This window comes from Lygodium microphyllum, chromosome 18 (genome assembly GCF_053477565.2).
Source record: "Lygodium microphyllum isolate KBCC chromosome 18, Lygodium_microphyllum_v1.1.10, whole genome shotgun sequence".
Lineage (NCBI taxonomy): Eukaryota > Viridiplantae > Streptophyta > Polypodiopsida > Schizaeales > Lygodiaceae > Lygodium > Lygodium microphyllum.
The window spans coordinates 60,770,500-60,795,809 of NC_141152.1; the positions used below are offsets into that span (position 1 = coordinate 60,770,500).

Consider the following 25,310-nt stretch of genomic DNA (forward strand, 5'->3'; position numbering starts at 1 on the left):
TTGTCATCCATGACACCTTGTTGTAATTTCTAAGAAAGAGGGCTGAATTCAACATCAAGCAAGTATGCCTCTTGGAGCTCTTCAATCCAATCATGGTGGAGTTCAGTAATGGATGAAACCTTGCATGCCCGCATGCGAGAGAGTGCATCAACCACTACATTGTCCTTGCCACGGTGTGGATAATCTCAAAGTCATAGTTTTATAGGGTAGCCACCCATCTACGTTGTTTCGGAGTGAGGTTGGGCTGAGTCAAGAAGTATTTGAGCACACGGTGGTCACTTTTCACCTTAAATTTACTTCCATACAAGTAGTGGTGCCACTTTTTAATAGCATGAATGATTGCCAACATCTCCTGATCATAGACATGCAACTCTCTCTCTTTATCATCCAATTTTCGGCTCTCAAATGCTATTACCCCGTGTTCTTGTAGCAAGACTGCACCAATACCCCATCCACTAGCATCACACTAGATGGTAAAATCCTTTGAAAAGTCGGGGCATACGAGGATCGGGGCTGAAGTGAGCAAGTCTTTCAGCTGCTGAAAACTGCAATCGGCCAAATCATCCCATAGGAAAGCCTCTTTTTTCAACTTGTCAGTTAATGGTACTACAATTGTGGCATAATGGTGACGAATAAATCTCCGATAAAAAGAGGAGAGTCGAAGAAAACCACGCAAGGTAGTAGTGGTAGTGGGGGTGGGCCAATCCCGGACACATTGCATCTTCTTAGAATCAACTTGGATGCCTTTTTCACTCACAATGTGTCCCAAGTACTCAACCTTTGTTTGCATGAAGACACACTTGCTTTCCTTGGCAAATAACCGGTGCTCTCTTAGTACATAAAAAATTTGTCTGACATGCTTCAAATGCTCATGCGGTGACTTGCTGTAAATGAGTATATCATCAAAGAATACCAACACAAACTGGAAAAGCTGTGGCTACAATATTTTGTCATTAAGCTGCTCTGAAACATGGTAGGTGCATTAGTGAGCCCAAATGGCATAACAAGGAAAAAGTACAGGCCACAGTCAGTCTGAAAAGTTGTTTTAACTTCATTACCCACCCTCATTCTGATTTGGTGGTAACCGGATCGCAAATCAATCTTGGTGAAGTAGCGTGCTCCCTTGAGTTCATCAAGCAAGTCATCAATTCGAGGGATGGGGTATCTATTTTTGATAGTGATCTTATTGAGATCACGGTAGTCAATGCATAACCGGAAGGATCCGTCCTTTTTCTTGACCAATAGAACCAGGGAGACATAAGGGGAAGAGCTATGCTCTATGAATCCCATTTCAGTGAGCTCCTTGACTTGCTTAGCTACTTCCTCTCTCTCACATTTAGAGAGCCGATATGGGGGTTTATTGATGGGCTTGGCATGAGGCTCCAAGTCAATCGGGTGATCCATCGATCTTTGAGGAGGGAGAGTGGTGGGGGGCTAAAATAGGTCCTCATATTCAGCCAAAAGTGCTTTTAGTACTGCATTTTGCTTCCCCAAGGTGTGTTGGTCATCATTATCCTTATGCAAATGCAAGACAAAGATCTGGGAGCGTTTCTTGATTTCCTTTTTGAGTTGTCTTGCTATTATAAGATGAAAATCTGCAATTTCTTTGATTCCCTCCAAATGTACAAGCTGCCCATGCATTACAAACTCAATATACAGCTGAAAGAAGTCCATAGAGATTTTTCCCAACTGCTGAAGCCAATCACAACCCAAAACAACATCCACAGGGCCCATATCAAGGATAATTAAGTCCATCTTTGCTGTATAATTTTCGGCCAGCATAAGAGACACTTATGTGCATACATGGGAGCTCACTTCCTCATTTCCATTGGCCACTTGAACCCTAAGAGGTTGCTGTAATTCAGTAGGAACACTTGTCAAATGGCCAAGAGTCCATTTATTCACAAAACTGTGTGTGCTGCCACTATCTATGAGAATGTATACACTCTTGCAATCAATGTTACCATGTACTCATAGGGTGTTTGGGCTCCTAGAGCCAGTTCATGCATCCATGGAGATCGAGCAAGCTGATATAGTGGTAAATGTGGGGTGCAAAGGGTCATTCCAAAGCATGTCATCCATGGGGTAACCACAGGGGTCAAAAGGGAGCCCGTCCGATGAGTCATAAAACTGATCGGTCTCAAGATTCTCTTCATATTGAACATTTTCAGCCACTGTCATCATGGGAGAGTTGTCATGCAAGTCATCTTCCAACTTGTCACTATCTTCTAGCACATACATGCTATTAAACTTGACAATGGTGTTCTTAAAGGGGCATTTGGATGCATGATCAATCGTGTACTTATCCTCGCATTTAAAGCACAAGCCTTTAGCCTTGCAATCCTTAACAACTTCAGGAGGAATGAATTTTTGACCATTAGGACTAAAGCCATTCCTTATCTTATTTTCAACATACTTTGGGTCACTTTTAGAGGGGGGTGCTATCCCAAAACTGCCATATTTCCTTTTAGCATTAAAAGTGGCGTAAGTGGAATTTTGGCTTGCATGCCCTCATTGCGACGGTATTTTCGACCATATCGTTCAGCCAATTCTATGGTTGCAAACAAGGTGGCTGGCTTTTGGGCCATTACATCAGCTGAAAGATGCGCATCTAGCCCATAAATGTATTTATGCAATTTGGCCTCATCACACTGACTGCCTCAACATACATGGATAGGTTCATAAACTGGTTGGTATACTCCCTCATGGTGAGATTTCGCTCATCAAACTGATACCATTGCCTAGCCAAGCGTTCTTTTTCTACCGGGGAGACAAAAACTTGGATCATATGCATCTTGAACTCTTCCCAATAACAAAACTGTTGATTTTCTCATTGAAAAAATCTCCACCATGTGTGGGCAAAACCTTTCAAATGAAGGGAGGAAAAAATAATCTTTGCCTCATCTCGGTATGGGGGTAAATGAGAAAATAGGCTTCCAATTTAGAGGTCAATTCCTCTAATTCAACTGAGGATGAGGACTACCCATTAAACTTAGTAAATATAATCTTGTCACGCAACTCATTTGGGCCTTGATGTCCATGAATGCCATGTGCTACATGTTGCCCATACATGCCTTGCTGTCCAAACCCTGACTGTCCAAAATTTCCATGGGAACCATGCTATCCATGCATTACACGAGGACCAAATTGCACATTAGGACCTTGCTTTCCACAATGGCCATGCTGCCCAAAACTGCCACGTGCATGCTACCCATTGCCATGTGCATGCTGCCCATTGCCATATGCATGCTACCCATTGCCATATGCATGCTGCCCATTGCCATGTGTATGCTGCCCATGCACCCCTTGCATTCCATGCTGCCCAAGATTTGCATTAGGCCCTTGCTGGCCATTCCCATGAGTGTGCATATAGCTTTCGTTACGGGGGAGTTGTGGTCCCAAGGATGGGCTTGAAGGATTCGTAATGTTGAACGACCCTCTTAAAGGATGACGGGTAGAGTTTGGTTGGCGGGCTTGAAGGATGACGGGTCCATCTTGAGGGCACCCTCTCCAAACATGTCTTCACGATCCTCTTGGGCTGAGCTAGGATCGCTCATTGAGGAATGGGAGTCCCTTATTTCACGCTAGAACTCCTCCTGGGCCTTTGCTTTACCCTTGTGGCCTGCCATCCCAAGTGCAGTCTACTAGACCTCTTGTACAGAAATGGCAATATCTTGAGCTAGGAAGCTCCGATTGCCAATTTTTTTATTCAAATTAAAGCTCTCAATCCCCTCTACGAGTCTATGTAAAAATATATCTAACACTAAATGATCAGGGCTTTGCTGTAATCACTTTCTGTGGGCTGACTGTGTAGGACTGCTGCGTGTCCCACAGTACCTCTGAGCACAAAATTGAGCTTATCTCCCAGAATGGGAAGATTTTTGTTTAAGAACGAAGGGAGGGGGGGTGCCCTCTTTGAATCAAGCTATGGGGCTTGCACTCAATCACACAAGAAGGCTTTGCTATAATTGACTTTTGTGGCCTGACTGTGTAGGACTGCTGCTTATCCCACAGTACCTCTGAGCACAAAATTGAGCGTATCTTCCAAACTGTAGGGCGAAATGGGGAGATTTTTAGTTTAGATCGAAGGGGGGGGATGCCCTCTTTGAATCAAGCTATAGGGCTTGCGCTCAATTACACAAGAAGGCTTTGCTGTAATCGACTTTTGCAGGCTGACTGTGTGGGATTGACTATCTACAATTCCTTGCAAAGACTCCCTCAAGGAGCATACCTTATCCCAATGGTGAGGTGCTTATTCCAAGACATCCAGGGCCTCAATGGTGGTTCTGAATGCCACATAGAGTCATACATCCTTTTCATCTGTAGTTCTATTGCTGAGACCATTTCCATGACTGCATACCCTGCCCTTCTTGCATGCATCCACCATACATTTCCACCAAGTGATACATGACATTACCAATGCATGTAGAGGGCTATAGACTCAATTGATCAAGGCTCGGGCTATTCCATCAAATGTACGTGCATCTGCAAGAATATTTGGGCTTCGGATCACCCGGAGGTGGGCAAAGTTCCCCCCGGGCCGGGTTGTGCACCCCTTCAGGGTCTTTGATGGCAAGGGGGGGTCACCCCTCTTTTGTCTTGCCACATTGCCTGGCATCAGGCTTTTGCTCACCTGAAATATACATGGGAAACATTTATTATTAAGCAACTAGCATGATATGCATTTACAAATTTTAGGATTGGGCCTTTCATGATATGCATGATCAATAAGGAAATGGGATGGGGAAGGGGTTACCTCTGCAATTCAATGACTCACTGATTGCATGAATTACCCTTCTTACAAAATTTTTATCAATCGGAATAAAAAAAGAGTATGGTTAAGGATTAGAGTAAAATCTTAATCAATGGGAAAGAGATTGAAAGATTATCCAGCTATGCATGCATTTCCAGGGTGTCTCTCTCATCAAGTGGCTGAGCTCAACAATTGGATGTAAAAGAGAGAGGAAGAATTGATTGACATACCTTGTTCAAGCCTAGGGAAGAGTTATTGGCTACCTCCTTCAAGAGCTTTGTGGTTTCCCATCTTCTTGCTGCCTGTGTGGTTGTATGGGGGCCTTCCATATCGTATATCTTCACTTGTTGAAGCTTGTGGCTGCTCCCAAGGCTCCCGGGGTGAGAAAATTGAAGGGGATTTAGTGTGCCATGAGCTGGGCTGAAGGTTTCATGGCTGCCATGGCTGCTGCCCACAGTAGGGTTTGAGGTATTGTCAAGAACTGATGGGGGGGTCAATACCCATGCTCAAGCTTGCCCAGGGGTGTGCCAAGGCTGATGGATGAAGCAAGGAGGGCTGGGACTGAGCTGGAGCAAGAGGAGTGAGCCAAAAAGCTCAGCACAAAATGCACCCGTTTTTCAGGCTGCTCCCTAGAGGCTCCAAACAAGGCAAGCAAGGCTCAATGCTGCTCTAGATGTTGGGCAAGATGAGGGGGAAGCTCTGGGGCAAGCCATTCTTGCTGAGGAAGAGGAGGGAGCAAGATCTCTGACGTTCTTGGGGCTGAAGGTTCCATGGTAGCTTGAAGGAAGGAGGAGAGAGAAGGTCCTCTTGAAAAGTAACTAAGCTTTTGGTCTTCTCTAGCTCTACTACACTCCTTTTTGCCCAAAACCACTTACATGAAAATTAGTGACGACCTATCAAATTTTTCTACCTGCCTCCAGATGTGTCCATGGTTCTTGGGAAAGCTCCAAGAAAGGCAGCCATAGTCTTCAAGAGGGCTGACAGCCTGCCTGAGTACTCCTGTGTACCTGTGAGAGAGATGTAACTGGGGTTTTCTAACTGTGGGAAAATTGTGAGAACCCTAAATCTATGGGAAAAGAAAAGGATCAAGGACAAAGCTCTGATACCACTTGTAATGAAAGAGACCTAACTATCCTAACTAAGGGAGAGAAGAGAGAGAAGGACTGCAGGAGAAGAGGAAGAGGAGAGAGAAAGATAGGGAGAAGAGAGAGAAAGAGAGAAAAGGGAGGAAGAAGAAGAAGAGGAAGAAGAAGCCATGAAAGCTTGTGAAGGTGAAAAGAGAGATTCTTGATAATTTTTGTCATACCTCCAAATACCCTCTTACACCTTATATACCGTCAGTGTGGCTGGTATGTTCCCATGCCATGTTCCCGTGATCCCTGCTCATTACACCTTTGCACAAAAGGCAATTAATATTTGGTTTGGTTTTGCTATGGGTGGCATGAATCCATTTGGATTGTGCTTGAATTCTTATAATGTGTGACCAATAGTCATTGTTAATTACAATTTTCTACTATGATTCTACCAAGAAAGAACACATGATCCTTAGATTACTTAAGCCTAGATGCTATAAGTTCAAGAACATAGATATCTTGATCCATTGGTTTAGGAGATTATGATGTTGTGGTAGGATTTGATTACTATGGAAGACATAAGTATTTTTGGAGCGAGCCCACTAATATAAAGGCAATTTTTATGTGAACCATGTATGAATTTTTGAATTTTGGAAAGTGCTCACATAAATGCATCTTCGTTCTCATTTATTTCTCTAATATCATACTTTTATGGCCATCTTGACTAGATAAAGATGTTGTGGTAGGCCTAGTCACATCATGTTACCATGCATATCCCTTGTGTAGATCAAAGTTGGACTCTTGAAGGTCACCGATGATTAAGAATATAGTTTGTCAAGGGCATATAGAATTCTTGCTAGAGAGCCATGATTTGAGAGAAGGATTCCATGAATGACCTCTTGTAATGATGAATGCGCAAAGCTACTATGACTCAAAGATGTTCCACAAAGAGTTTGGTTTCAAGTGCAATGAAATGGTTCTTAGTTTTCTATGAGTTGCCATATTGGACTCATTTATAGATTAGTTATCTTTTAGATCCTATGCATATTCTAAAGAATGTTGGTTTCTTATTGTGAGACCATATCGTAGAAAGGAGAGAGACTCTACGGGTAAGGATATACTTTAAAGAGATAGATAAGATGGAGGTGTCACGACAACAAAAAGGCCTCTTAGATGCACTTTTCGATGCGATTTTTGAATATAGAGAAAATCTTACGGGTGCGTCTATCCGCCCATCTATTTGCACGTCTACAACGTCGCGTTTATATTCGCATGTATAAAGGAATTTACACGCAAAAATAGACGCGCAACAGAGGCACATATACATGTGTGAATACAAGAACATAAAAAAACCAAAATTGTTATTTATTTAATTTATTCTGTGCGTCTACCAGTGCGTCTATCTGGCAAATTAGACGGGCATATAAACACGCCCGTAGACGCACTTTTAAAAGCACTCATAGACGCGAACGGAAAACAAAAAATCTCCTTTAAAAAAAAAGATATTTAATTTCGTTTTTAAATTTGAATTATCTAGCGCATGTATGAGCGCGTGTACTCTGCATTTTAGACGTGCTTATAAACGTGCGTTTTCTGCAATTTAGACGCGCAAATAGATGCGCAAAACAGAACTAGAAAAAAAAAACTAGAGAGCATGTGGTTGCTTTCTGGTTTTTTTTTTCCCCCTCCCATACATCAGATTGTGCATTTGGAAAAAAGACAATGGATCTAAAAGCACTAGAATTGAAAATAAAAGTCCATATATTCATTATAGATCAAAAGTATTTACATGGGGAGTTTAAGTGCTTGCAACCTAAAGCATGGTCGCAAGCAGTAGGCTCAAGGATGGATAATACATATACAAGAAAACAAGGCCATAGAGAAGGTATGGTGCTCCTCTACGAATCTGAAGAAGAAACATCTTCGCTAGCACCACCATGGCTACTAGCGTCGCTATCCCTCTCCTTGCTATGCTCCACATCCGGGTTCACCTACACACACAAAAGATCAAGGTTACTTACGTAAACATGGTGGAGAAAAAGTTATAATTAGCTATACTTTTAATATGATGCGGTAAGAAAAACATACCTCCTCTGGTTGTCGAATCCTCATAGCCCAGTTGTATTGGTCCTCAGTGATGAGACCCTCCTCATAGAAGTGAAGCCATGTGGCTGCGCGATTATGGCCTCAATGGTAACCTACCTCTCTAAACACCATATTGGGGAATATGGGAATTTTCCATAAGTTTGGGACACGTGGTCAAATCTTTGGATTTGTCATAACTTGAACACTATAACTCCAAATCAAGCGCTCTATAGCTCAATAGATTCCATTTTTCAAGTACTTTTCAATGATAGGTCACATCATATAGTTTTGAGAAACTTATGGGCATGTTATCGGGGTGCCACCTTTTTAGTATTAAAAAAATGGGAATTGGGAGATTCCCAAACTTACTAATATTGTATTTCTAGGAGTAGGTATCCTACCAACGATAGTAGTCTGCAAAACAATCATGATATATACAAACAATTATGAGACACAATGTATTAGAACAAATTATATAAAAAATTAAAAGAAATATAAATTCTGAAAAACTAAAAATCAAAATATACTTAGAAACTCTGCCTCCCACGACTCTCTGCCACCCGATCCATAATGCGACAATCCCATGGTTTCCATTTGGATCCGTCGCGCCTCTGCATGCTGGCGACTCTTCACTTTCTCTGCTGCTTTCTTCTTGGCTTTCTTCCACTCTATGTGGTGGCACATAGGTAGTTGGCTATAGGCTCCATGCCCCTCCTCCTACCTCCGCAGTGAGTCCCTGGCGCGTGTCATGAGGTGGGATCTTTTGTTGTGAAGAAAATCCCTCACTTTTGTGCGTCCCCAATTATCTAAGAATCGCTGACCCTCAGGATTTGGGTATCTCTATGGACTGCCCTCAACACCTCCTACCACAAGCCGCTTTTTTGATTTTTGAAGTGGACGAAACAATCTTTATACGTCGCATGCACGACGCTCCTCATGTACGCCATTACATCCCTTCCTTCATCATCATGGAAGATGCCACGAGTATCTGTAACTCTATAGTACTGGCGTACTGGCTCCTCTACGTGATCTACTGGTGAGGGTGATCGCTCGCCACCTCCTAGGCAACCCCCACACAAGCCTCGTCCTCCCCCTCGACTCTCCCTCCTCCCTCTCTGTCGACTACCCTTTGCCTCGCTAGATGCACGTGCTTCTACAGATGCACGTGCATGGCTGACGCTTGTGCTTCAGCCGATGCATGTACAGGTGCTGCACGTGGAGTACCTGCAATTGGAGTTTGGGAAGTAGTGCCAGGAAAAGACGTCACAGGCGTTCCAAACATGACGCTGAACACCTCATCTGCTGTGGGAGAGCGGCCAAGGTATCTGGTCATCTCTCCCATGAAGTCTTCCCTACTAGGAAAACCTCCAAAAAATGCATTGACCCCCCTATTGAAGAAGGCCAATGTATCATTCATGTGATCCAAATCCGGGTCATTGCTAGATGGACCAGGATGAGACATCTACAAAAAAAACATAGGAAAAATACAAATTTATTTGCATACAAAAAATCATATATTACCTTCATCCACACCTAAACATTTTCAAAGAGCCGTAATCCTTGATCCAATCCAACATTAATTATGAAAAATCATTCAGTAAGCCTAGAATCATTATGTAAGAGAAGGCTTTTGATGCTCACACATAGAAAAAATACATGGATGCTCATGGCACTTGAAAGTGCTAATAATCTAGCTTTCTTTAGAGATTGAGCATAAAACTTAAGTGCTAATGCTTCTCATAAACAAGAAAACTGATAAACACAAACATGGGATTGTCACATTCATCATTGCAAAAATATATTGTTTAGACAATGAAAAGTGTTTTTTATCAGAACTGGCGCTAGTGCGTGTATAACCTCGTCCAAATTGCAGGATAGATGCGCTCTCAGACGTGTCCCTAAAGTCAACCCTCTGTCCAGAGTGCGTCTATATCCGCATCTGAGATGCATATAGACGCGCCTGGAGATGCGACTCTGAAGTCAAAGCCTCTGTGCAGAGCGCGTGTATTCTTACGTCTCCTACGTAGAATACATGCGCTCTGAGATGCGACCTCAGACGTAATGAGAGAAAACATTTCTTCGTGTCTATGCCTGCGTCTACACTGAAATGTAGACACGTTGGCAAACGCACTCAGTCGGCTGATTTCAGTCCGACGACTACCATGAATGATTTACAAACTGCAATACATAATGGAATCAGAAACCGAAATCCTAATACACAGAGAGAGAGAGAGAGAGTGAGAGAGAGAGAGAGAGAAACAGGACTCACCTTGGGTGTTTGGTGTGGCGGGTGGTGGCGCTTCTTCCTTCTCCTTCTTCCTCTCCTTGGTAAGTTACTCTCCCTTGATGCTTGCTTGCTTGTTTGCTGCTTCTTCTTCCTCTTGTTCTCCTCTCTCTTGTTCTCTCTTTCTTCCTCTCCTTGGATTTCCTTTTTCCCTTCTTATGTATTTGAAATGAAAGAAGAGGTGAGTCATGAGGAGGTGAGGCATGAAGAGACTGCATGTCGGCTAAACTCGAGCTTCAGAATCGCAAAAAACGCAGGAAAGGAAAGGTGCAATTTGAAAAGAAATGATTTAAGTATGTTTTGAATTTTGACGTGTGCGTCTATTTTGGCGTATATATGCACGTCTAAATTTACGTAAATACGCGTATAGACGCGAACATAGACGCACAAATAGATGCTAATTTAGATGCATATGTAAACGCAAATATAGACGCGCATTTAGGTTTTATCATAATTTTTTGTTTTTAAGATAAGTTTTGATAGTGAATTCTTATCATAAGTTTTAATGTATTTATGATGAGTTTTGTGTATTTAAAATTGAGATCTTAGAATAATTAATACGTCAGCTTGAAGTTTTTATGTAAACATATGAATGATAAATATTTTGATGTTGTCATGAATTAGGTTTAATCATGTCGTCGTCATCACCTAGTGCGGTGCATGTTGGTGAGTCAACGAGCACATCCTCAAGTGAGGATGAAACATTACGTCTTCATAATCGAGATGCATGGGTATGACAAAAAATTAAATGCATGTGTGATCGTTGTCGAGGGTGTATTTTTCGAGCACGTCGAATTGCAATGTCACACCTCAGCTTGTATGGAGAATGGGACCGAGAAAAATCACCAGTATTCATTGTTTTTTTTTAACACTAAGATTGCTAGTCTATGTTACTCAATATATATCGATGTACATGAAACTCCCTTTTGTGGTTGATCAGGATGCGGTGCCACATCCTTAGATGCTCCCTCCCGGGCGTCGAGAGGCTGCAAAACGTCGACGTGAGGAGGCAGAGTCTTCAAGAAGAGTGGAGACTCACGACCATGATAGTAGCCCTCATGAAATACCCCATCAAGTCGTAGAGGATGAGATTTTGGACAACATGGTACGCCGTCTATTTTCGCAACCGGTTCAGGGAGAAGGTCACTCTACGAAGCTAGATGATCCACTATACGTAGCGTCATCTACTCCGTTGTATGAAGGTTGTACGTACTCCGTTCTTCGTGCGTCCCTTGAGATACTTAACTTGCAAACAATTTATGGATGGAGTAATGTCAGTTTGGATGCGTTATTGAAGTAGGTATCAATTCACTTTGGCTTATGAATCATAATATTAATTATTCTATTTTGAAATCAGACAGAAATATATGTTTGTGGTTTTTTAACTCACTTTTAAAAATATATGTAGGTTATTATCACAAATGCTTCCAAAAGGAAACAAATTGCCAACTAAGAGAGAGCACCTTGCGCTCTTTTACAAAATTATTGACTTGCACTTTTTCTTGTGTTTAGGTATGGATGGAATCAATCCATTTGGCATCAAAAGCACATCATACAGTGTATGGCCAGTGGTATTGGTAAACTATAATATTCCTCCATCTATGGCAATTAAAAAGGGACATGTAATGTTGTCCCTTCTGATTCCTGGAAAGCACAAGGTAAAAAACATGGACATTTACTTAGAGCCTTTGATTGAAGAGTTAGAAATGTTATGGAAAGGTATTGAGGTGCAAGATACAAGCGCATCTACATCCTCTAGAGATTTCACATTGAAGGCCATGTTGTTGTGGACCATGCATGACTTTCCAGGATACGGAGAGTGTTCAGGTACATGTATATAACTCTATATTTGAAATTCAAGACTTGAATCAATTGCATTTTATTAATTCACTTATTTTTTCAGGTTTAACCACATCATAATATCATGCATGTCCTATTTGCAGTCCCTCTCTAGTTTCCTCTAGGCCGGCACGTTTAAAGAAGGTTATCTATCATCATCGATTTCTTTCTATTGACCATCCCAAATATGTTCTCCCTACTAATGGAATGACTCCACAATCTCTAACCATTCGAGATTGGAAGGAGAGATGGATTAATGCTGACAGCCAACCTCTACTCGGCATGAGTCAGTAAGAAGTGCATTTCTCTCGATTGACTTTAAAGTATTTAGCATGATGAATTGTTTACATAATATATTATTTGTTTGTTAGGTTCTCTATATTTTTTTGTTTTCCATACTAGACTGAACTCAAGATCAATCACTTGTTGGACCCCATGCACATATTCAAAAATGTTGTATCTACATTATGGGATCACTTGATAGGGGCTCGTGATTCAGTCAATGTAAGGGAGGATTTACGTAACATTGGTCGCATGAGACGAGCCTAGCCACGCATTGGACCCAGAGGAAAGATTGAGCTACCCCATGCACCTTGGATGTTGTCAAAGAACGAGGAAAAAATAGCGAAGGAACAAATATGTAGCTTTCGAACATCCACACGATGTATGAGATGTCTCAAGGGAGCCTTTATAAAGAAAAAGAAAAGAGGTGTGGAGCAACTATCTGGTTTGAAGTCCCACGATTGGCACAAAATGATTCAAGTAAGGGTATCTCTAACCATGAATATAGTAATTATTGGAGTAACTATGTGTAAACTTTGGGGTATGATGCCTTTTTCCTCAACTAATCATTTGATCTATGAATATTGTTTACATTCAGTTCGTACTTCCTACTAGCATATCCCATTGTGTATCCAAAGATGTATGTGATATCATTTACAAGATGGGAGAGCTTGTGAGGTCTGTATACATTGTATTTTTTCATTATATATATTTGAATTTCTACACAAAAATAAACAATTCTCAAATACATCCTGACAGATACGTGAGCTCGAAGGAAATTGATCCAAACACATTGCAAGATGCTCGAGTATTATCTGTTGAGGTGGTTTGTTTGGTGGAGGAAATTTTTCCTTGATCCATTTTGACTACTCGATTACATTTACTCGTACATTTGATTGATGAGATCGCACTTTGTGGGGCAGTTCATGCAAGGTGGATGTTTTTTCTTAAGCACTTCATGAAAACCTTGAAAGATTTTATGAGGTAAAAAGCATGGCCTGAGGGAAGCATGGCTGAGGGTTGGTTAGTGCAATCATCCCTTGTTTATATCTCTGAATATCTTGCTGAAGTGGACCCCTCTCAACCAGGACTATGGAAAGATGATGAAGACTTGAGGATGACCTCTATAATACCTCAAGGAAAAGGAATGAGTAAAGTGCTAACAAAAGAAGAACTTCGTAAGTTAAATAGTTTTTGTATGCTCAATAGTGATGTAATGAGCAAATGGGTGACACTATATAATGAAGCAAGGGCAAGAAAAAAAAGCGAAAGACAAGTATTTCGCACCATATATAGACGTAATATCTCATTTCCAGATTATCTAAATGCGCTCCCACGTCATATTGATATAGATTGGTTACATGAGGAAATGGAGAGAATGGAAAAAGAGGAGGAAATTAATATATCTCAAGAAGAGTGGGAACACGCACGAGGTTGCTTATCAAAGGTGAGATATACTATCAATTAATTTGTTTCTACAAGTTATATTTTATATAAATAACTGACATGTTTGATCCTTTATCTTTTACTACTAGTGCACATTATTCAATGTTATTTGATGTGAGGGTAAGCATCTTCGAACTCAATGTATAGATGAAAAGAGAAATACCCAAGATTGTGGTGTCCTTGCTCACTTCGAGGATGCCAATGGTACCATGGAAGGTTATTGTGGCTTGATCCAAGATATTCTGAAGCTTGACTTCAGACGATTCTTTATATATGTACTGGATGTGAAGTGGTTTAAAGAAGTGGTAACAAATGGTGAGCATTGCACAATCAGACGTCATCCAAGTGGTTTTGTAATCATTGACTCTACAAAATTTCACCAAAACAAGAATGACACATTAGTACTACCTCAACAATGCGAGCAGGTATATATGCAAAAGCTAATTTTTTAATATATATACATGTGATACATACACACAATATAATAAGTATTTAAGTTTCTTGCTTTTGTTTTTTAAATACAGGTTGTGTATCATCCAATGGTAAACAATAACCGATGGTGGTATGTCATCCCTATATCTAATCATTCAAAACCAATATATGGTAATATTACCGACATGGAGATAACAAATGACAATCCAACAATTAATGATAATGTACATGATGACACCATAATGGATGATATGCGTAATATAGTACAAGATGAACCTTGGAAGGATGTTCAAGCAAACGCAGAAGAAGACAATAATGTGATTGTCGATGATATTCATGAAGTTATTGAGCAATATAGCAACACATCTGATAGTGGGATAGACTTATTTGTTTCGTTACCTCTTGGTAACATAGACCTAGAAGTAGATAGTTTAGCAAGGGCTGATCTCATTGAAGATGAGATGGATCATTCACTGTAACATACTTAATTTGCTTAATGATTCAATGTGTATTCTTAATTCTATGGTTTTTATCATGCGCACACGTGCATACTCAAGAATCAATAGTCATGTTTAAAGCTAAATTGAATTGTCCATAATAAAAAGGAAGTAATTTTTATCATCTTCAAGTAGAGAAATTACGAGATACATATTGCAATGCTTACTACTAATTGTATAATAAGGTTTCTGTCACTTGCCGCTAATTACTTATATCAGGCTTGTCAACTGGAGGAACTGCCATTCATTAGAGAGCAATGCAAAAATAATTATTAACTCTGGTTTTTTAATTCAATGATTCAATGTGTATTCTTAATTCTATGGTTTTTATCATGCGCACACGTGCATACTCAAGAATCAATTTCAGGTGGTTAAATAATTATTAACTCTGGTTTTTTTATTATATTAAGTCCAATTTCAGGTGGTTAAATAATTGCGCGTTTGGAGGCGCGTCTATATTGGCGTCTATTTATGCAGATATATAGACGCAAAATTTTCGTCTATTTACACGCTCTTTTACACGCACATATAGACGTAATGATAGATGCGCCTGACTTTGCGCATCTAACATGTGTGTCTATGCCTCGTTTCTGTTGTAGTGTGTATTGGCCACCACAAACAAGCTCTAATAGTCATGTGTAGCTACCTCATGCTCCTTGATTCTATCCGCTAAAGAGAAGTGTATGGTGAAGCAAACAATCAGGTCTATCCACATGTTGATGGATGTAATGCACTCACTAATGTCCACATTTTCTAAGAATGACCAGCTAACAAGATTGAAATCTCACGATTGGCATAAAATATGCTAGGTTTGTATTAGCCAAGATAGGCATAACTTGATTACATTATCCTTGTATTTTCTGTTTTGGATCAACTTGTAGTATATAATGCATTAAATTTTTTGCAGTTTATAATATCGATCATGAACACAAGTTATCTCACTCCAAAGATACGTTTAGTGATTTATAAATTTTTTAAAATCATTCCAATGGATCTTGCAAAAGAAGATAAGGATATCCTCAATTGAATCTTCAAGGCAAGGAGTAGTGGAGACAATCTATCTCTTTGAGAAGTATTTACCCACAAGTATGCTTATGATATAGACCCACCTCCTAGTACATATGGTGGATGAAGTGAAGATTGCAAGACCTCAGTATATACATAGTGGATGTTATTTTTGGAGCTCTTTATAAAAACCCAGAGGACAATATCGCAAAACACTAGCTAGTATAAGAGATATTGATACATATTTATGAGCAGCTTATGATACTAGATATAGACAATAGAATGCTATGGATGCTAAAGGATGATGATAGACGAATTGAAGACATGGTAGTTAGAAATGGGATAGAGAAGTGAATGGATTGAACCATGGAGGAGAAGGTGAATCATTTTTGTATGTTGCACCATGCATTTGAGAAGTCTTTGAATAGTATGAGGTCCCCAAAAGGCAACAAAAGATACCACAATTGAAATTTCAACAATATACATGTCAACAACTCGTTTGATACCGTCAGGGCTTAGAGGAGTTGTTGTGGTTCATGCCTATGAGGTAGCTATATGATGAACTAACAAGAGCATCATATGGAGGGAAGAAAGTCACATAAGAGGAGTTAGAGTTCTCCAAGGGATATAGTCCAAAGGTAAATATGTACTTTCATCATTGTTATATCTAGCAAATGTAAGCCCAAAAATTTCAATGTATAGCACACAGTCTACAACGTGGCATGGTCGCGAGGGTGACATTTTTTAGTAGAGCACATTGATAAATCTCACTCAACGAAAGATTGTGGTGCGATGGTAAAGTTTGAGTAAGAGAGTTGATGGTTGAACATGGATTTGAATATTGTAGTGGATGAGATGGAGTACTTTGGCAACTTGCAAAGTGTGATTTCAGTAGATTATCATAGCTTCTCCATGATCATATTTAATAGGTAACAGTTTCAAATAGTATAGCAAGGAGTGGGGACAACTATTCAACAAGGGCTATCTTGGTCTTTGGAGAGAGATTTCTAGAAAAAGTGAAATGATTTGTGAGACATGATTTGAGAGACCTCTGCATAGACCTTCCAGTGTATACAGAGCTATGACAAGATAAAGTTATGGAGCCATAGAAATGGATCATATTTATGTTCTCTTATTGTCAAAGTCATTGACCATTTACTTATGTTGGTATGTTATTACATGTTTTTAAACTTATTTGCAAGTCCAAATATATATGTTGTTGTTTTAATTCACTTTCATCTTTCTATTGAATATCATAACATCTATTTTTGGTTGTGCAAGTCACTACAAATGGTCTAGAGAGTAGGATGAGCTACAATCCAGGGTCTCTACCTTATAGAATATGTAAGATATCATGTGAGTCAAAAGAAGGGGTATTATATTTAGTAAAATTTATAGGATTATATCTACAAAAGGTATTTTTAAATTATAATTTGAAAAAAATATGTAAGTTTAGTCAAGTAAAAGAGGTCATTTTAAGGCCTTATAGTATGTAAAGAAAGCCTATTTCTTAACATTCTTTAGAAGCAAGAGTTCATTTTTAATATAAAAGGGCAGTCGAGCATCCAAAGAAGTGTGCAATGAGCCTAAGATGTCATTATCTTGTTTCTTATCTTATCATAATACAATCTCCATACTTACATGACTTTAGAAGTTCTATACATCATCCTCTATGTGTTCCAAAATTTTGTTTGTTGCAAATAATGGCCACAAGGAAAACTCATTCTATCATTGTTTATATATGAAAAACTGTGTTTCTAGATGAAAAACATGCGAGTCTAGGAGATTGAGATATAAGCTACACTTATAACTCTCCTAGACTTGGCAATATACGTTAGGGACCAAGAGACTAGCACAACATGATTGCAATAAGTGCTAATTTTACTTGTTTTCATAAACATGATTATTTTCTACCATTTATAAGATCCTACTTGGCTTTGCGACAAACCTATATTACTAGTGACGACTTCGTATATATTTATCTAGTCAAATAAGAACCCTAGTTTAGATCCGAAACTGCCTACAGGATAACCAGAATTGCGTGTGCAGGAGAGACTCTTCCTTATACGTCCGCGTCGAGCAGCACGCAGGCATGATTTGCAAATTGCGAGCGTATAGCAGACGGGAATTGGGCCTATCCAATTATCATCATGTATCCCGACGTCCAGCACACAGACACGATTTGCGATCAGCCGAGGAATATCAGTGCTACTACGCGGCAGCTCTTGCTCGGTCTCTCTAATGTGTGCGAGCGGCTAAGAGCCACGATGTGCGACCCACTGCACTCCTCGAACAGATCGTCTTACACAGAAGCCAATGCCGCAAGCTGGCCTCTTCCTACCGTCTGGCGCTTCAACTCGTGGAAGCCCGCATCCTGCAGCGTGATCATGATGAGATCTATGACCACTTCCCGGACAGCGTAGTACAGCTAGATGCCAAGGAAGTGCTGGATCTCTCTCTCAGAGCTATGCTGCAAGCTATGCAACGGGGTGAGCGCTTCATCCAAGATTGCAGCAGCGCGGGCGGCCACACATGGTTGCTGAAGGCGGTTGGTGGGCTTGCCCTAAGCACCGAGGCTGTCCACACTCACCTCCATGACTTGATGTGGTGCATCTATATTGTCACCATGGCAGTGGCGCACATCATGGCCGACCAATCCAGCCTAGATGGCAGTATGTCTATGATTAGATCTCACGAAAGCTTGCAGGATCTGCCCGGTTGGCAGTGCGACAGTACTATTGAGGAAGCCATAGTTGAGATATGGGAGAACAAGGACATTGATGATGATTTGAAATCTGTCCTGCAGGTCCTCAGCAAGCTGAGAGCTGATCGGAACATCGATGGAAACCATGCTCGCATTGCAGACTTCTTGTGGAAAAGACTCTCTGACCACATGATGCATTACAACAATTTTTCTGATTTCGATCCTAATGGATTGCCTCAATCCCTGTGGATTGATGTTGCAGCATCTGGACTGCGACAGCACATCCATGATATTGTGGTCGGGGAAGGTGCATTTGCCAAGGTGTCAAAGGTGGAATGGCTTGGAGGGGAGTTCGCAATGAAAGATTTCTTTCACGTGGATGAAGTGCAATTGGCAAAGAGGCAGCAATTCAAGCACAGCTACAACACCCAAATGTGCTACACTTGATATGCTGCGCATCAGGCCCCAATAGGTGCAGCTTGCTGATGGAACTCATGCAGGAAGACCTCCTGTCTTTTATGAACAAGAGGACAGCTGCTGGCAAGGATCCACCCTTCTCTTTGCTAGAGGCAGTGGACATCATGCTGCAGATATCCAAGGGAATGGAGTACCTACACAGCCTGAATGTGCTGCATCGCGACCTCAAGTCCAACAACATCTTAGTAGGTACTGGTCCTTCCTTAAACCTCGATGAGGACACACGCCATGTTCATGTGCAAGTGAAGGTAGCTGATTTTGGGATGGCCAAGAGCAAGCAAAGAAGCTCCATGACCAGCAGCTCTGAAGTCCAACGAGGTGCCACTAGTTGGAGAGCACCTGAAGTATTTTTGAATGAACCAGAAGATGACGACGATGACAATGATGGTGTAGTGCCAAAGCTTCCCAAAAGAGGCAACTATACAAAGAAGGCAGATGTTTACAGCTTTGGTATGGTCTGCTCTGAAATCCTAACAGGGAAATTGCCCCTTGAGAAATCGAGATTGATGGGCCTTTACAGGAGACTTATGGCTGGTGAGAGGCCCACTCTGCCTGATACGTGCCCTTCAGCTCTGGTTTCTTTGATCAAGAGGTGTTGGCATGGGAATCTCCAGGATACTCTTGTATTTCAAGGCTAATCTCGTCCTCACAAATCAGAAGGATGTCACCATATCTCGTTCGCCGGCTTTCCTCCCTACAATTCAAGCTGTTGTCGATATGCCTAGCTTGGGTAAAACACGTGCTGCTGCAGCATACTATAAAAACAGTTCCCTGCACATAGTCAAGGAGATGTACCAATGCAGGCTGGAAGATCTTCTGCAGTTTCAAGGCTCCGCCCAAACAGGAGTTCCTGCGCATGAAGAGGCCCAATCTCGTCCGATGGCGACTAATATGCAGACTGTCATGGAGGAGTCTAATGAAGAGATATATGTAACTTTTGATATGTAAAAGGAAAAATGTATGTCTCTTCGAATCTTAAAGAAGTTGTTAGATGATGCCTTAGAAAATGGAATACCCATGATGTGATAGTCATATGCCTCACCTCAATAAACTGTATGGCAACAAATATATATTGCAAGTTCTCTTATTCTCACCCAAAATTCTTTGTTAAGAATATATTTTCTTGTATTATTAGTTTTTTATACTCGAATCTCACAGAGATAGTGGGGTACTTACACTTTTGGAGACATTTCTTGAAGATAACCAAAAGGAATCAATAGGTTCTTATTGTCAATTTGATTGGCTATAGTTCATGTTAGGCACCTTGAAAGCCACAAGCAACAATGCACCATCCTTTCATTGGACATAGTGTGATGTGGGACAATATACTCTGCACAAATCTTGTGATTAACACAACACCGCAACTCACCGAGATGAAGCTACCGTGCTCTATTTTTCTCCGATTTTTTATTTTCCTCTCATCGATCTTTAGGCAAGATGGTAAGCTTGAGTGTATGGAACATATGAATACAATCGATTGTTGCAACGATTTGACCTTTTAACAATACAATTTACAGCCTTGCATATAAAAAATCGATTCGTACTAAAACCAAATAGCGAATTGACAAAAATATTACAACACTGAATCTAACAAATTAATTAGACTTTCAGAATACAACACGAAAGAAACAATAATGCTCATTGCACAACACAACATAAGTCAATGCTCGTTCATATGTATGTGAAGATAAATCCAACGAATGCACAAACACCAATAATGATGATACTTCACTACATTGGACACATCACAATGCCATATTTATTGGACACTATCTGACAAATACCTGTAGTAGCAATTAGCAAACAAGCAAAATCAAGCAATCACGCAAAACCGTGTGCATTTCTTATTTTGACTGTCAAATTAAAGAGCAAAAGGGCAATGCAATTGTGCATGCTTATGCACCCTTGTTTCTTTTCGGTACCCGCCACACAATCGGCCCCACCCTCTAATGTGATTGATTGGCAATTCAATCAAATCGGTCTGTGCTGCAACCCTTCCATTGTCTGCGCGAGCATAGGATCAGGAACGCACCCCGATCTCAATACATCAAGAGCCAATATTTCGGTTTTTCAATATACCTTGAGGCTTGAGGAGGTCGTAGGAAGATGTCCCTTTGAGAACATCGAGAACCAGCTGCATGGTGGGGCGTTGAACAGGGGCAGACACAGTGCAGGCCAGCCCTACTACCAACAAGCGCCTCATCTGCAGCTCGTCAAAGCACTGGCGGAGCCGAGTGTCGCCAGCAGCTAGCAACTCACCCTTGTGATACAGCTCATAGACCCAATCTCGTAAAAGAAATGGGCCAGATGACCAGCCCTCTGTGCGGTCCAGTTTCTTGAAAACCGGTTCTCCACTTGCAACCACTAGTGCTGTAACTCCGAATGCATAGACGTCTGACCAGGCTCCGAATCTACCTGTTGTAATGGCATATGGATCAAGGAAACCGAGAGTTCCTGCGACTCTGCCTCGTCGGCTAGCTTCATGACGGGGTAATATGAATGATAGGCCGCAATCGCCCAGGCGGGCATTCCAGTTGGAATCCAGGAACACATTGGAGGGTTTCACGTCCCGATGCACAATAGTGCTGTATCCAGAGTCGTGGTGCAGATAGTGCAGGGCTGATGCCAATTGACAGACGATCTGGTATCGTTTTCCCCATGCCATAATGGGCTGATCATGATCATCAGAAAGTTCATAGCTGTATCTTACTCTCAAGTGAGTGTTGAGATCATCATTAGGCATGAACTCATACACAAGGAACGATCCTTCCTCGGTGCACCAGCCCAGCAGAGGCACAAGATTCCGATGTCGCAAAGAACCGAGGATCTTCAGCTCACGCATGAACTCACTTTGTCCTTGAGAAACCTGAATTAATCTCTTTACAGCAACTTCTTGACCATTGGGAAGCTTGCCCCAATAGACTTTTGCAAATGCCCCTTGACCGATAGGTCTTGAAAAGCTGTTGGTAGCATTTTGTAGCTCAGTGTAGCTGAATTCTCTTGCTTGCTGCAAAAATGATTCGACGTCAGTTCCCGGCCTATGGGCAGCTCCACACGACCAGCAGAAGAATCTTCCAAGAAACCCAAAAGCTGATTTCTTTTGCACGGATGGCGCCACTGACGACTCTGAGGATTCATCCGCTGAGTAGTTAACATGTGCAGTTAAATTAGACTCCTCCATGACAGTCTGCATATTAGTCGCCATCGGACGAGATTGGGTCTCTTCCTGCGCAGGAACTCCTGTTTGGGCGGAGCGTTGAAACTGCAGAAGATCTTCATTAGACTCCTCCACGACAGTCTGCATATTAGTCGCCATCGGACGAGATTGGGCCTCTTCATGCGCAGGAACTCCTGTTTGGGCGGAGCGTTGAAACTGCAGAAGATCTTCCAGCCTGCATTGGTACATCTCCTTGACTATGTGCAGGGAACTGTTTTTATAGTATGCTGCAGCAGCACATGTTTTACCCAAGCTAGGCATATCGACAACAGCTTGAATTGTAGGGAGGAAAGCCGGCGAACGAGATATGGTGACATCCTTCTGATTTGTGAGGACGAGATTAGCCTTGAAATACAAGAGTATCCTGGAGATTTGTGGAAACAAGGGCCGCTGCAGGGGATTCCCATGCCAACACCTCTTGATCAAAGAAGCCAGAGCTGAAGGGCACGTATCAGGCAGAGTGGGCCTCTCACCAGCCATAAGTCTCCTGTAAAGGCCCATCAATCTCGATTTCTCAAAGGGCAATTTCCCTGTTAGGATTTCAGAACAGACCATACCAAAGCTGTAAACATCTGCCTTCTTTGTATAGTTACCTCTTTTGGGCAGCTTTGGTACTACACCATCATTGTCATCGTCGTCATCTTCTGGTTCATTCAAAAATACTTCAGGTGCTCTCCAACGAGTGGCACCTCGTTGGACTTCAGAGCTGCTGGTCATGGAGCTTCTTTGCTTGCTCTTGGCCATCCCAAAATCAGCTACCTTCACTTGCACATGGACATGGCGCGTGTCCTCATCGAGGTTTAAGGAATGACCAGTACCTACTAAGATGTTGTTGGACTTGAGATCGCGATGCAGCACATTCAGGCTGTGTAGGTACTCCATTCCCTTGGATATCTGCAGCATGATGTCCACTGCCTCTAGCAAAGAGAAGGGTGGATCCTTGCCAGCAGCTGTCCTCTTGTTCATAAAAGACAGGAGGTCTTCCTGCATGAGTTCCATCAGCAAGCTGCACCTATTGGGACCTGATGCGCAGCATATCAAGTGTAGCACATTTGGGTGTTGTAGCTGTGCTTGAATTGCTGCCTCTTTGCCAAATTGCACTATATCCACGTGAAAGAAATCTTTCATTGCGAACTCCCCTCCAAGCCATTCCACCTTTGACACCTTGGCAAATGCACCTTCCCCGACTACATCATGGATGTGCTGTCGCAGTCCAGATGCTGCAACATCAATCCACAGGGATTCACGCAATCCATTAGGATCCAGATGAGAAAATTTGTTGTAATGCATCATGTGGTCAGAGAGTCTTTTCCACAAGAAGTCTGCAATGCGAGCATGGTTTCCATCGATGTTCCGATCAGCTCTCAGCTTGCTGAGGACCTGCAGGACAGATTTCAAATCATCATCAATGTCCTTGTTCTCCCATATCTCAACTATGGCTTCCTCAATAGTACTGCCGCACTGCCAACCGGGCAGATCCTGCAAGCTCTCGTGACATCTAATCATAGACATACTGCCATCTAGGCTGGCCTGGTCGGCCATGATGCGCTCCACTGCCATGGTGACAATATAGATGCACCACATCAAGTCATGGAGGTGAGTGTGGACAGCCTCGGTGCTTAGGGCAAGCCCACCAACCGCCTTCAGCAACCATGTGTGGCCGCCCGCGCTGCTGCAGTCTTGGATGAACCGCTCACCCCGTTGCATAGCTTGCAGCATAGCTCTGAGAGAGAGATCCAGCACTTCTTTGGCATCTAGCTGTACTAGGCTGTCCGGGAAGCGGCCATAGATCTCATCATGATCACGCTGCAGGATGCGGGCTTCCACGAGTTGAAGCGCCAGACGGTAGGAAGAGGCCAGCTTGCGGCATTGGCTTCTGTGTAAGACGATCTGGTCGAGGAGTGGGTCGCACGTCGTGGCTCTGAGCCGCTCGCACACATTAGAGAGACCGAGCAAGAGCTGCCGCGTAGTAGCACTGATATTCCTCAGCTGATCGCAAATCGTGTCTGTGTGCTGGACGTCGGGATACATGATGATAATTGGATAGGCCCAATTCCCGTCTCCTATACGCTCGCAATTTGCAAATCATGCCTGCGTGCTGCTCGACGCGGACGTATAAGGAAGAGTCTCTCCTGCACACGCAATTCTAGTTATCCTGTAGGCAGTTTCGGATCTAAACTAGGGTTCTAATTTGACTAGATAAATATATACGAAGTCGTCACTAGTAATATAGGTTTGTCGCAAAGACAAGTAGGATCTTATAAATGGTAGAAGATAATCATGTTTATGAAAACAAGTAAAATTAGCACTTATTGCAATCATGTTGTGCTAGTCTCTTGGTCCGTAACGTATATTGCCAAGTCTAGGAGAGTTATAAGTGTAGCTTGTATCTCAATCTCCTAGACTCGCATGTTTTTCATCTAGAAACACAATTTTTCATATATAAACAATGATAGAATGAGTTTTCCTTGTGGCCATTATTTGCAACAAACAAAATTTTGGAACACATAGAGGATGATGTATAGAACTTCTAAAGTCATGTAAGTATGGAGATTGTATTATGATAAGATAAGAAACAAGATAATGACATCTTAGGCTCATTGCACACTTCTTTGGATGCTCGACTGCCCTTTTATATTAAAAATGAACTCTTGCTTCACACTTGACCACATATGCTCATTGGGGATACATAGGCACATAGGTCAATTGTTGCTTCGAATATATATGATTTAGAGCTTTCCCTTGGGAATCCTGAACCAATTAGAAGGCTAGGAAGCTTATGTGGCACAAGGAGAAAAAGTTTGTCAAAAAGAGAGCTTTTTCTCGAAGGGTGAGTGTGGGGTGTCTATTCTATATATTAGTTAGAGCTGTGCTTTGGGAATCCTTAACCAACTAAAAGGATCCCAAGCCTATGTGGCATAAGAAGAAGTTTGGTATTTGAGAAATGAAGAGGGCCTTCTCTTCAAGGATGAGTGGAGGTTATATTTACTTTTTATCATTTCTCTCTTCTCTTCTCTTCTCTTCTCCTCTCCTCTCCTCTCCTCTCCTCTCCTCTCCTCTGTGTGTGTGTGTGTGTGTGTGTGTGTGTGTGTGTTTATTCCCATGTCCCCTGCTTATTGCCGTAGAAGTTGAGAACCAGGAAACATGATTACGGTTGGAGATACTAACGAGCACCTTTCTCGGAGGGGAGAATTTGTCACACGTAGCAAAGCAAAC

The 25,310-nt window shown here is 41.8% G+C and overlaps 2 protein-coding genes across 2 annotated transcripts; one reads left to right on the plus strand and one right to left on the minus strand.

Annotated features, from left to right (window-relative positions):
- Nucleotides 1–17,726: 17,726 nt before the first annotated feature.
- On the plus strand, nucleotides 17,727–20,037 carry LOC148020935 (light-sensor Protein kinase-like). The gene is given in 2 exon segments (XM_087699478.1): nucleotides 17,727–18,782; nucleotides 18,785–20,037. Coding segments are annotated over 2 exon segments (1,350 nt in total). The 5' UTR covers nucleotides 17,727–18,163; the 3' UTR covers nucleotides 19,516–20,037.
- A 502-nt stretch (nucleotides 20,038–20,539) lies between these two features.
- On the minus strand, nucleotides 20,540–24,253 carry LOC148020936 (uncharacterized). The gene has a single exon (XM_087698760.1). The coding sequence runs from the start codon at nucleotides 24,123–24,125 to the stop codon at nucleotides 20,925–20,927; it is 3,201 nt and encodes a 1,066-aa protein (XP_087554886.1). The 5' UTR covers nucleotides 24,126–24,253; the 3' UTR covers nucleotides 20,540–20,924.
- Nucleotides 24,254–25,310: the final 1,057 nt, after the last annotated feature.